This window comes from Micropterus dolomieu, linkage group LG14 (assembly GCF_021292245.1).
Source record: "Micropterus dolomieu isolate WLL.071019.BEF.003 ecotype Adirondacks linkage group LG14, ASM2129224v1, whole genome shotgun sequence".
NCBI lineage: Eukaryota > Metazoa > Chordata > Actinopteri > Centrarchiformes > Centrarchidae > Micropterus > Micropterus dolomieu.
In genome coordinates, this window is record NC_060163.1 from 2,445,305 (window position 1) to 2,459,494 (window position 14,190).

Consider the following 14,190-nt stretch of genomic DNA (forward strand, 5'->3'; position numbering starts at 1 on the left):
CTGTGTCTTGTTCAAGAGTGGCTTGACACAAGGAATGCGACAGCTGAAACCCATGTCTTGCATACGTCTGTGCGTGGTGGTTGTTGAAGCACTGACTCCAGCTGCAGTCCACTCTTTGTGAATCTCCCCCACATTTTTGAATGGCTTTTGTTTCACAATCCTCTCCAGGGTGTGGTTATTCCTATTGCTTGTACACTTTTTTCTACCACATCTTTTCCTTCCCTTGGCCTCTCTATTAATGTGCTTGGACACAGAGCTCTGTGAACAGCCAGCCTCTTTAGCAATAACCTTTTGTGTCTTGCCCTCCTTGTGCAAGGTGTCAATGGTCGTCTTTTGGACAGCTGTCAAGTCAGCGGTCTTCCCCATGATTGTGTAGCCTACAGAACTAGACTGAGAGACCATTTAAAGGCCTTTGCAGGTGTTTTGAGTTAATTAGCTGATTAGAGTGTGGCACCAGGTGTCTTCAATATTGAATCTTTTCACAATATTCTAATTTTCTGAGATACTGATTTTGGGGTTTTCATTAGTCAGACATATCAGTCTGTGTGGAATGAATGTATACATTATACAAATTTCACTTTTTGAATGGAATTACTGAAATAAATCAACTTTTTGATGATATTCTAATTATATGACCAGCACCTGTACACCGACCCAGATCATTTTTTGCGCTGCCAGATTGTCCAAGTTGCAACGTTGCCTTCTTGTATTTTTGCTTTTATGCCTCTGCTGCCGGTACTCAAGCCTCAACCTGGACCTGCCTGCCTGCCTAGCACCTGCCTGACAATAAATCCCTGTGCTGTACCAGTCTGCATATTTTTTGCATTAGGGTCCCATCACCATTTCACCGCTCACACCAGCCATGACAGTTACTCAGTAACTGCTGGATGTGTCAATGAGCAACTGTTTGCAAAATCAGTTATTACAGGATGAAGATTGAACTTATATGTTCATTGAATAATTTCTCTGAATACCAAAGTAATTTAACTTACTTCCATTTCTGAGAGAAAATGTTTTATGATTGATGATGAGAGATTGAAAAACACTATAGTCATATCTGCAGTACAATGTTACATTGTTGTATTCATACTATGTATTTATTCAGAAAGACAGATGAAGGTAAACACATCTCGATTAAAAAAAAGTAATGAAGAAATACATAAAGAGAAAGGGAATTGTAGGGAGGAAGGGGTGGAGGGAGTTGGGGTAGGGGTGGTGGTAAGAACTCTTTGAAGTCCTTGAATCTTTCCACCTGCTCCGAGATCTCCTTTTCGTAGCTCTCGTCTCTTTCTGCCAGCAGTTTTTCTCTCTCTCTTTGAGAACTCCTTGCTGAAGGGATTAAGCGTGGATTTCTCAGCTGTTTAGCTGCTGAGTAATTCCTTCAAAGCGTCACATGTCAGTTTGCTCTGCTTCAGCTGTGTGTCATTCTGCTGGGCCAAGGTGTCCATGTCAGTGTTAGTGGGAGATAACTTTTTACATGATTTACATGATCTGTTTATCTTTTTGAGTGAGGAGCTCTTCAAGCTTGCTGACTTTTTTTCTGCCAACTCTCTTTCATGCTCTTGGATGCAATGGACCCTTTCCATTCATCAGCAGAGGTTCTTATACTTTCAGTTTCCTCTCTCTTAGCGTGGAGGCTCTGTTGAAGAGAGATTATCTGATCATCTCTCCCATTGTGCTTCTACCTGTTCTGCTCCTGTATTGTCTGCCTGTTCTGTTCAAGAATTGTGTGATGGTTACATAGGGTAGATAGAATTTGGCGTAAACAGCATTACTAGTCTTGAAATTAGGGATGGGTCATGAGTTTTGAAATTTTCAAATAGTTGTTAAATTATACAAATGTTTGTGCGACTATCGTCTTGTCTTATTATGTCTCATATATATATATATATATATATCTCAGATAAAGAAATCACATAAGCCTTGTTTTGGTCACTGGCTGTCCAGGTCGAACTCTTCTGGAAAAGCTGTTCCTGCAGCAGCAGCAGCAGGAGGAGCCGGAGGAGGCTGAGAGGCTCTGCTCCAGGATCTTGGCCATGGGTCTTCTGCTGCCTTTTACTGACTGCTTCAGAGAGCAGCTGGGAGGAAGCACTGCCCACATCACCTCAACAACATCAGCCAAGTTTGATGTATGTAGTCACACTTCAGACACCTTTTCCAAACTTTGTAGTTAACTTAAACTTTTTTTGTGAGTGAGCAATCTGTGATGATGTGGGGTGTTTATTGTACAGATGCTTATTGTACACATTCAAATCTCAGTTCATTTATGTTTTGCATTTGTCAACACATTTTTAAAAATCAATGTCCAGATTTGGTTTCCATACCTGTAAAACTTTTAACCATGCACATCGATTTTGAAACATCTGGAAGTCCGTATGAATTCTGATTCTTCTGAAAGTATTAGCACCTTCTCTGGCCCTTATCCAGTTATTTATCTTGCTTACATAGTTGAGTGTCAGTGCAACTGGCATTAAAAATAAACCATTTATAAAGAGTTTTATTTCCCCAGCATGACCAGCTATATACATGGGCAGCAGTTAACCAGCCACCTCACTCTCTGGATCCTCTTGAGGGGAAACTACCAGGGCAGTTGAAGGGCCCCTGGCCTCCAGTCAGGCCAGGTGGGGACAGCAGGACTGTACTCAAATCCACAGAGGCAGGTAAAAACAACCCTTACACATGCTCTATACGTATGGCTATACAGGTGCATCTCAGGAAATTTGAATATCGTAGAAAAATAAATTTTACCGTAATTAAAGTCAGAAAGTGAAACTTCAATATATTCTGGATTTATTACACATAAAGTGAAATATTTCAGGCCTTTTTTTTGTTGTGTAAAGATTGGTTTTGATTTTTTTTAAAGATGATTACAGCTTACAGCTCATCAAAAATCCATATCTTAAAATTTTAGAATTTTAGAATAAAGAATTTACAAAACCATAATGCTGGCTTTCTAAATGTTAATTTATGCACTCAGTACTTGGTCGGGACTCCTTTTGCACAAATCGCTGCATCAATGCGGCGTGTCATGGAGGCAATCAGCCCATAGCACTGCTGAGTTGTTATGGAAGCTCAGGTTGCTTTGATAACGGCCTTCAGCTCCTCTGTATTGTTGGTCTGGTGTCACTCATTTTCCTCTTGACAATACCCCATTGAGCCTCCACTGGGTTCAGGTCAGACGAGATGGCTGGCTAATCAAGCACAGTAACACCGTGGACAGTTACTAGTCGTTTTGGCACTGTGGGCAGGTGCCAAGTCTTGTAGGAAAAGGAAATCAAATCTCCATAAAGCTTGTCAACAGATGGAAGCATGATGTGCTCTAAAATCTCCTGGTAGATGCTGCATTGACTCTGGACTTGATAAAACACAATGGACAAACACCAGCAGATGACATTGCTCCCCAAATCATCACTGACTGTGGAAACTTCACACTGGACATTATATAACTTGGATTCTGTGCTCCTTCACTCCTTGATTTCCAAATTAAATGCAAAATGTACTTTCATATGGAAACAGCAATGGTCCAGTTCTTTTTCTCCTTGGTCTAGGTAAGACGCTTCTGATGTCATCTCTGGTTCAGGAGTGGCCTGACACAAGAAATGTGACACTTGTAGCTCATTTCCTGGACCTGTCTGTGCCTGGTGGCTCCAGCCTCAGTCCACTCCTTGTGAAGCTCCCCCAAGTTCTTGAATTGGCGCTGCTTGACAATCCTCTCAAGGCTGCGGTCATCCCTGTTGCTTTTGCACCTTTTCCTACCACACTTTATCCTTCCAGTCAGCTTTCCATGAATATGCTTTGATACACCCCTCTGCGAACAGCTAGCCCTTTCAGCAATGACCTTCTGTGGCTTACCCCTATCAATGAGTGTCTTCTGGACAACTGTCAGTCAGATATCTTACCCATGATTGTGGTTGTGTACACGGCACCAGACAGAGGTCAACATTTCTGTATCATACATTCTTTATTTTGAGAAATGGATTTTTGATTTCCATGAGCTGTAAGCCGTACTCATCAAGATTAAATGAAATAAAAGTGCTTTAAACTACATTCACTCCCATTCACACACATTCAGACACTGATGGCAGAGGCTGCCATGCAAGGTGCCAACTGCTCATCTGAAAGAAACCAATCAGTAGTTCACACACACAGACAGCACAGCCTTGAAGAGCAATTGTTCAGTATCTTGCCCATCGACACTTGCAGACTGGGGGAAGCTGGGGTTTTAACCCCCGGCCTTCGGATTAGTGGATGACTCACTCTGTCTCCAAGCTCCCCATGAACAGTGTATCCATCTGCCCGTCACTTCTGTGCTGTGTCTCGAGCTACACACAAACATGAGTTTGATATTGATCATCTTTTCTCACTCTTGGAAAGAAAGTAAATAAGCATATCAGAAGGTAGAGAAGCTCAACAACAGCCTTTGCTGAAGATTGGGAGTTTCCATGTTGTTCAGAAGGATCATTATGACTTGACGATCCTCAGATGAACTTATTATTAAATGTGAACACATACTTGAATACTTAACTACTAAATATTAAACTTCAATCCACTCAAAAAGATTTGTAGCTCAAAACAAAAGCTCAAAAACTCAAAAGTGTAGTAGAACATACTGTAGAAAACATTTTCCATGACAGAAATGCCTTTAATTAATATCCCTGGTAAGATTTTTGAGATTATTGATGGAGACTGTCTTTTACTCTGTCTGGTATTCACAATCTGTATTTCATTTAATTCTGAAGATACATATTTTAACTGTGTTTTTTCTGCCTCACCGCCAATATTCTCTCACCCTTTAAAAGGGGAATTAGAACATAAGGAGGTGAAGGCAGTGAACAAGTGTGTGTCCATTCAGTTTTATGTAAGGACCCTGACCTTTGTGCTTGTTTCTTTTTTTCCTTTCCCTATCTTCATCTGAATGGGATTTTCTCCCTCTTTGTGTTTTGGCACTTGTTTAGAGGACAATCAAGGTTAGTAATAATTTCTGTATATTGTGGGCTGGAAGCTGTTATGATAAAGTTATACCTGAAATAAACATTGTCGCTCTATGGTGGGTGGAGTGCCCCAGCTGATATAAAAGTTTTAGAATCAGAAGCAGCTTTATTCCCCAGTAGGTTTACACATACAAGGAAATTTGCTCTGATATTTTGGTGCATAACAAAAAACATAGATAGGTAGAAAATAAAACAAAGAAAAAGCAAGTGCAGGTCAAGAATCATAAATATAAAATAGACAACAAGATGTAAAAAACATAAAAGAATAACAAAGACATGTACAGTATGGCTGTTTGAGATGTACATTCTACTGGTAGACATTTGTAGCCAATCTCCCCATCAGTAGCTCATGCTACAGTACAGCGTAACATATAGGAACATTCTGAGATTTGCTTACTGTAATAACAAATCCTGCTATCTCTGTCCTGTTTGATTTATCAACAAGTCAAAAATACTGCAGCAGATCCCAGTTCATCACTACATGGTTATTTGATGAGAGAAACAGTTAACTGGTCGGCAGGCCATGTGACACATTAGCTGTGTCAGTAGTGCCAGCAGTGATGGTTTGGTCAGAACGAGCTGAGACAGACATGAAACTCTCCAAAATAAAGGGCAGCAAAAAACTGTCAACCTGGAGTGAATTGACTCTTTATTAAAGACCATCTACAGCTAAAAGATACAGATATAAAGCCACAAGATTTGATCACAGTTACACTTTATTAGTAATTATCAGTAAAAAATTGATGATGATGCTGCTGCTCAGTGTTCTACTGGCTGCTGGCTATATCACTGGCAGAGACTGGAGTCCAATGTGATGCCAGGCCTGACTGTGATGCATGCTTTATTTGTTTGATCATATAATGACTTCACACTTTGATATGTCCACAGTTACCCAATGGAGTCTTCTGAAAAGTGCTTCTATTGTACTGTATTGTGCTGACCTGCTGATGTGTCTGTTTGTTCAGAACACCATGCAGCCATCTTGGGTTTGAGGCAAGAACAGACGGAAAGCCAAGAGGTCAGTCACTTTAATTGTCTGTAGCAATTGAAATCATTATTAGCAAAATGTCTGTAGGTTGGTTCCAAAACTTTTTCTGTCACCCCCCCTTCAGAAGCCAAAAAAAGTTCATGCTCTAGTAATACGGTGACATTTTTCTCAAATTAACTTTATTTTCAACTTTTTTCTCAAACATTAGAAGTTTATTCTCAAATTCTCAATTCTCAGTTCTCTGTCCTAAGTCGGTGTAAGCTAAATATCCATCCTATGTGTTTCTGTGGTCTATTTATGAATCCTCATTGGTTTTGTTTGGTCCCATGGGGTCAGCATTTATTTCAGAGGACCTCTAGAATGTGATCTGTCAGTGACTATAAAAAGTGATTCTTCATTTGCTGATTCTAATTGACATAATTCAAATTTTTGTCATATCTCATGGTTCTCTCTTATTTGCAGGTGGAATCTGTCCTTCCTTCAACAAAACTGAAGGAAAAACATATTAACGTCATCCAACAGCTGGAACAAACCATAGAAGACCTCAGGACTAAGATTGCTGAGCTGGAGCGACAGCCCCCTCTGCTGGACAGGGACAGTGCGAAACCCACCTCCACCACAGAGAGGTGGTGTGGTGGAGAGGAAAGCGTGCTGAGGGCTGTGTGTGACGCTCACCTGCAGACTGAAGCCGGCTCCGCTCTGGGTTGCCTGGAGGCCAAGTCAGTGCAGACCTCGCCCATGGACGACAGCTTTAAGTTCAAAGTGCCTTGTAGTGAGCCAGGTGGAGTCAATGGCTTCCTGCAGCCTCCACCCAGACAGGACGGCTTCCATTGTTCATGCCAGCTGCAGCCTCCACCTCCACCGCCTCTTCCAGGAGGAGCAGTACCTTCTCATCCTTTACCAGGACAGACTGTGGCACCTCCTCCTCCTCCACCATTACCAGGAGGCTCAATGCCAGCTCCTCCACCTCCACCTCCATTACCTCCTGATTCAGCAGTTCCTCCACCTCCTCCTCCTCCTCCATTGCCTGCTGGCATTGCTCCACCCCCTCCTCCTCCTCCTCCCCCCTCCACTTCCTGGTGGCTTTGCTCCACCACCACCCCCTCCACCGCCACCTCCTCCTCCTCCACTCCCTGGTGGCATTGCTCCACCTCCTCCTCCATTACCAGGAATGGGAGGCCCACCTCCTCCACCACCACCTCCAGGCTGTGGGCCTCCTCCCCCTCCTCCTCCACCAGGAGCCATCTGTGTTCCCCCAGCTTTTTCAGGGGCTCTGGGCTTCCTGCCTCCTCCTCTGCCACTGGGGCTGTACACTCTGGGTCTGACTCAGGAGAAACCGCCCAGGAAGTCAGTGGTAGAGCCTCCTAGACCCATGAAGCCCCTCTACTGGACCAGGATCCAGCTGCACACCAAAAAGTAAAGATGATGTAGCCCAAATAGCATTAAGATGATGCTGCACTTTGTTTAAACTTGCTTCCATTTTGAGCCCAAACACGATCTATTGTACACAGTAGAGAAAATTGTAAAAATAGACAAACAAAAGAACTCTCCGTTTAACGACAGGATCTGATATGGTTTGAGTTTGGTGTAAACCTCTTCGATAGTGTCCTAAAGACACCTGAAGACAAAATAACCTAAAAGATAAGGTTGCTGATATTCTGTCTCATTTTCAGCAAATCCCATGTGTAGACCTAAAACAACAATGTGTTAATCCCCACTGTGTCTGAAGTTCTCAGCTTCTGCACCATTTGTTTCTTTAAAACACCTCACATAAGGTGCCCACATGTGGAGCTCTAGTGAATATCTGGGGCAGCAGGACGGTGGGTGTGACTGAGTCAGGGTAAACTACAGTGTGTGTGTTCATGGTGATGAAGGAACATGTCACGCAGTGCAACAATGGAGCTCTACGGCTCAGAGGAAGAAGAGATATCAGGTTGTGAAACACACAATACTTGGTAGTAAATACATTCAGTGTTGCTTTTTGTCTGCACATGGAGTTTGATAACAAGGAAAATATAGCATATCACTAGACTTATCATTTAAGAGTTAAAACTTCATCCTCTTCTGAAGGTTCTTGTTGTAGCCTAGTTTAGTGTTCTTGTTTTACTGTAAAGTAGATGCACAGCAGTGATTTTTATCAACATTACTATTTGAAATTGTATCTATATTTTCTAAGACAGAAGAGTATTTGCATTTGTTTTTAGATAAATCCTGAGATGAGTGTATTTTGACAGCTTTAGACAACAGAACATTTTCATCCATCTGTGTTACTTGTGTTCCTTCTGTTGTTCAGCAGCCTCAGCTCAGATATCTGATATATTTCAGAGCTTCTTGCCTGCACTACCCACTATCTGAGGTTTATATTATGTACAGTGGTAGAGTCCACATCCTCAACTTTATATAATTTGCCCAACAAGAAGATATAGTAATTTGGCCAAAATAAAGTAAAATGTACTCTCTACAAGTTAATTTCTATAGTGTACTAGAATTGGAAACAGCTGCATGGAAGGCAGGGAAAAAGAAATTCAGTGGTCTACAACAGTGTAGCAAGCTTTAAACAATGAGTAGTGATGTAAACAATATGTGATTTGAGGGAGTAAAACATGCTCAACATATTCAGTCTTTGAAGAACAGAGCAAAAGGGATTTCCCAGTGGTCTATAATAAAGAATAATGCTAAACAATTTCAGAAAGAACAAATGTTTAGATAAAACACATCAGAAGTGAAGTGAAATAATGCATAACCTGCCATGATGGAATAGCCTGATCTAGGAGGGATCAGTGTGTACGTGCAGTACAGCCTTTAGGCCATTACTGGCCTCTAAGTTGTACAGTTTCTTGTGCCTCACATGATCAGACATGTGGGGAACAAAACACAGTTGCACTTCATACAAACATATGCAGTACTGCAAAACCACAATTCAATTCCCTGCTACTCCAGTCTGCATGTCGAAGTGTCTTTGACCAAGAAACTGAACCCCAAATTGCTCCTGAAGTCTGTGCCATCAGGGTATGAATGTGTGAATGATTAATACCTTTCAGTAGGCAGCTTGCAGAGTAACCACTGCCACAGAACTTGCTGAGAACCTGCCATCGGTGAGTGCCCCTTTGTATTTCTCAGGGAGGTCTCTACTTCGCTGGTGTGGGAGACTATTGAGGAGCCTGATGTGGACTTTGAGGAGTTTGTAGAGTTGTTCTCCAAAACAGCTGTGAAGGAGAAGAAGCAGCCGCTCTCTGACACAATCACCAAGTCCAAGGCCAAGCAGGTCTGTGTGTTTAAGTCTGTTTTACATGTGCACGTTGTATTGTGACAAGTATAAGGTCAACAACAACTGATGTTTTAAACTATTTCTTTTAACGTGCCTTTCTTAAAGAGGTGGTATTATGCTTTTTGGCTTTTTCCCTCTCCTTTATTGAGTTATATATCTTTTTTGTGCATGTAATAGGTTTGCAAAGTGAAAAAACCCAAAGGGAGTTCCCATCTCCCACAGAAAACTCTGCTCTGAACTGCTTGAAAACAACTCGTTTATAGTCCAGCCACTTCACTTTTATCCCTGGGACGACACAGGGATAAAAGCCGCGTTCTAGACTGCTCGGAAGTGAAATATCTGACTTCCAACCTCAAAGCGTTCCAGGTGCAGCAGGGCTTTATGTGTTACTTCAAAGGATAGAAGTTTAACTGCAACAACTGACATAAATAGCCTATACTTTACTAGTTAACTGTGTACCCCTCTAGCTACATCAGTTGGTAACCTTCAAGTCAGTCAATGTTGTAGGTTACGCTTCCTAATGTTTTGGCACTTTTAACAATAACCTTTATGCAGAGAAGATGACTTTATGAGATTCTTTACTGTAGCCAGCTACCTAATAGACCTATTTCTACATCAATGTACATGCAGAACAGGTTTTTACCGCAACATTTACTATATGATTGTATGTATTATTATTAATTTAAATACATGCAAATATACTTGTTGTTGCCTTTTAGTTTACGGTTTACCATTTACAGTGTGTGCTTCCGTGCGCTGACATTGTTTTGTGAAGTAATTCGGCTGCTACTCGTGAAGTCGGGGTACAAATATTTTCTCCGAGTTCACAAGTAGGAAATCCGACTTCAGGTGGCGTTCTAGGATAGTTTTTCTAGTTGGAGGTCGGAAATTTGCCAGCTCTGAGTTGCCTGGAACGCAGCATAAATTCGCCTCATATAACGCTCGCCAAGCGGCTACTCTGACACGCCTTCAAAAACACAGGAGGAAAAACAGTGAGCTGCAGCACACAGCTTTCCTCTCCATTCCAAACACTAGCTACCCTCCAGGCAGTCAGTGGACATAAAGTTGTTCCTGTGATGTAGAGACAGAGCTCAGTTAAAACTTTATGGATGAAAGATACTTTTGTTACAGATTAATAACTCACCACTCTGAAACTCTTGCTCCAGTCCATGTTGCTAAGCTGGTCGGCAACATGTACAGCTGAATCAAAAATATCCTTAAATAATGGTGGCCACTCGAAATATTGACCCTGTTTGGACATTTACACTTATGGGTGTACTAACTTTTGTTACCAGCGGTTTGGAAATTAAAATGATGTGTTATTTTGAGTGGAAAGGTGACGTACATTCTTATACAGGCTGTACACTCACTACTTTACATTGTAGCAACGTGTCATTTCTTCAGTGTTGTCACATGAAAAGATTTAATCAAATATTTACAAATATGTGAGGGGTGTCCTCAGGTTTGTGAGATACTATAAATGATCCACTGTATATATTGAACCCACATCATACATACTGTGTAATACTGTTAAAAGAACATAATTGTGTATGTCAAAATACAGACATTGCACTGTGCAGTATTTTCATTTCAAATATTTCATTTTTCATTTGACATATGGTGAACAACTATTGGCTAGATTGCTGTTAAATTTGCTTTGGATATTCGTGTTCCCCAGAGCATGATTTCTAACCATTTTGGTTAGGCCTGCCCTTTCCTCTCACAGAAGCTATTTGTTCCATCCTTTACTTCAATAATGTGTGTTACAGTGATGTGTGTTTAGACTTTCAGTCCTGTTACCATGATGTCATTTTATATATATATAATTAGTTTTATCCTTACTGCCAACCTTAATCAGTTTGACAGATATTTTGCAGTTACAGCATAGTCTTTGGTATATGTGGAACTACTCTATATGAAAAGTACAATTAGATCATTTTTGTAATGAATTGGCGCTATATATTTTAAATTAAATATAGTTGAATTGATATCAGTAAAATGCAAATCAAATGCACAGCAGTATAGCATGTGACATACAGGTTGTGCTGCAATGGCAACGCTACATCTGAGCTATTGAATCTCACGTCACATCTGTATGTTTTGTAGGTTGTGAAGCTCCTAAACAACAAGCGTTCTCAGGCAGTAGGAATCCTCATGTCCTCCCTGCATCTTGACATGAAAGATATCCAGCATGGTGAGTTCATCAGTTTGTTAGCTGCAGTTATTTGTAAATACAGGGTTCTTATTCCCAGGTGTATGACACAGGGTACACTGAGCAAAAGATCATTTAGTCTCATTCAGCCCTCCTATATCCAAAACTATTTTTGCTAAATAAGAAAATAACTCCATTAAAAGGATGAGAAAGTTCCTCACAAGTAAGCTCTCAATATTATTTACCTACGTATCTGCGTGAATATTTAGTGGATGGATATTCATCTAATCATGACATAAACCTGTGCCAATAAAAGTCTTGAAGGCAGGGCCCACCAAAATCAGTCGGACACCCATCACCAATACACCATCGTTCTATTTAGGGGGTCAGATTAGGGGTGTGATGAAACACTGAGACGTGACATTGCACAAGATTGTTGTCCATGACTACAAGACAAGAATATATTTTAATAGACCTACTATTTATTTAAAGATTTTGAGCATTAAACACGTAATTTCCTGCATTCTGGAGACATTTTCTGCACCACTTTGTGGTGGAAATGTCTTTATTTTTATAAAGGGAAGCACAAAATTCAGGTGGCAGGTGAAAATTCACAATGTAAAAATATAATAAAATATAATGCAGTGATCAGTAGCTTATTATTTTTATTTTGTGTAACAAATGCTTTCAAAAAGTGGTGGCTACATGTCCCCAGCATCCCCAGTGTAAATGACCCTCCCTCCCTGTTCCCTCCTTACAGGCTGAGCTACTCCATGCTTACCGCTTCACCTCCACTCTCCTCCTGCTCACTTTCTCACTCGGCCTTGTCACTTTGTCCCTCTGTTTCACACACGCCTCCTCCTCTGCCTGGCAGTGGCCACAGCTCTTTTACTCCTTCAAGTGCCTGTGCCTGCTCTGCGCAGGGTACTGCAGCTGATGTTGAAGCTATTGCAGCCCCAGTAGCAAATAATCGGTTATTTTTGCGCATTTGGCGGCCTTCATCTTAAGAATGATTTATTTGTGGCTCGTGACCTCGTGACACAAGGAACAGAGAGCAGAGGGGGTGGGGGCTAGTAAGAGATTTGATTTGGCCAGCCCAGTGTCAGTTGCCTATGGGCTGCTGTCCGTGCTTTATGGGCCGATCGTTGGCCCATTTTTAAAAAACAGTTATATAAATAAATAATTTACGTTACACCAGCCCCAAAGGTGCGTCGGCCCACTGGGCATTTGCCCGGTATGCCAGATTACCAGTCCAGCCCTGCTTGAAGGCAAAGATATTTAGCTTCCGCTGTTCAGTACATGTTTCCCAAACAGTTGTTGTGATATGACAATCACATTTTACTGACCGTATGGTCATTTGGGGTTATCAATGCTGACTCTGTATATATTAACATCATTACTGTAAATTGCTGTACACTTTGCAGTATTAGTCTATGCACACAACCCAAACACTATCTACCAGGATTCAGTGATCCTCCAAAACATATGTTTACGTGTGGTCCTCTGTGCTTGGAACCAGTTTATCATATTATGCATCTCCTGATATCTTGTGCTGCATGTAATCACAACATTTTAGCAGAGAGGCACTATAGTCAAATATTTTCTTTCCTTTTATTTTGAAGGAAAAACCCTGACCTTGAAAGTCTGAGCCTTGACTGTGATAAACTATCACATCGCCTCTTTCTTCTTCCGGGTTCTTTCTGTTTCTGCGTTGTTTTATCTTTTCCTGCTTTCACTCTCTGAATCTCCATCTGACACTTTTCCATCTCTTTCATCCATCAGTCTTTTCCTGCAGCTTTTTCCCTCTTTCCATTGTTGTTCATAATGTATATAATTAAAGAAGAACGTTTTATACTGAATACAGTGATCAGTGTTAGCAGTGGTGACCTGTGGCCTCACTCTCTCTCTCTCTCTCTGTCTTTAAGCCATCCTGAACATGGACAACACAATAGTTGACCTGGAGACCCTGCAGGCCTTGTATGAAAATGTGAGTAACACACACTCTCCACAGTCCAATATAATAGAAACAGAATCAATCAGAAGCTTTGGGGGTCCATAGGGGTCTGGGACCACTAAAGCTCCAGAGCCTGTTTTGGCCAGGTGGTAATCCTGCTTTGATTCAAGGTACAGTGAGGAAAATAAGTATTTGAACATCCTGCTATTTTGCAAGTTCTCCCACTTAGAAATCATGGAGGGGTCTGAAATAGTCATCGTAGGTGCATGTCCACTGTGAGAGACATAATCTAAAAAAAAATAATCCAGAAATCACAATGTATGATTTTTTAACTATTTATTTGTATGATACAGCTGCAAATAAGTATTTTAACACCTGAGAAAATCAATGTTAATATTTGGTACAGTAGCCTTTGTTTGCAATTACAGAGGTCAAACGTTCCCTGTAGTTTTTCACCAGGTTTGCACACACTGCAGGAGGGATTTTGGCCCACTCCTCCACACAGATCTTCTCTAGATCAGTCAGGTTTCTGGGCTGTCGCTGAGAAACACGGAGTTTGAGCTCCCTCCAAAGATTCTCTATTGGGTTTAGGTCTGGAGACTGGCTAGGCCACGCCAGAACCTTGATATGCTTCTTACAGAGCCACTCCTTGGTTATCCTGGCTGTGTGCTTCGGGTCATTGTCATGTTGGAAGACCCGGCCTCGACCCATCTTCAATGCTCTAACTGAGGGAAGGAGGTTGTTCCCCAAAATCTCGCAATACATGGCCCCGGTCATCCTCTCCTTAATACAGTGCAGTCGCCCTGTCCCGTGTGCAGAAAAACACCCCCAAAGCAT

General features: G+C 41.4%; 1 protein-coding gene across 1 annotated transcript in view; it reads left to right on the plus strand.

Moving 5' to 3' along the window:
* fmn2b (formin 2b) overlaps positions 1 to 14,190 on the plus strand; it is a 32,277-nt gene that overhangs the window by 6,487 nt on the left and 11,600 nt on the right. Inside the window, 9 exon segments of the mRNA XM_046069677.1 lie at positions 1,948 to 2,129; positions 2,510 to 2,660; positions 4,956 to 4,967; positions 5,957 to 6,009; positions 6,442 to 7,056; positions 7,058 to 7,395; positions 9,100 to 9,244; positions 11,354 to 11,441; positions 13,325 to 13,386. Of these exon segments, the coding sequence (XP_045925633.1) occupies positions 1,948 to 2,129; positions 2,510 to 2,660; positions 4,956 to 4,967; positions 5,957 to 6,009; positions 6,442 to 7,056; positions 7,058 to 7,395; positions 9,100 to 9,244; positions 11,354 to 11,441; positions 13,325 to 13,386 (1,646 nt within the window).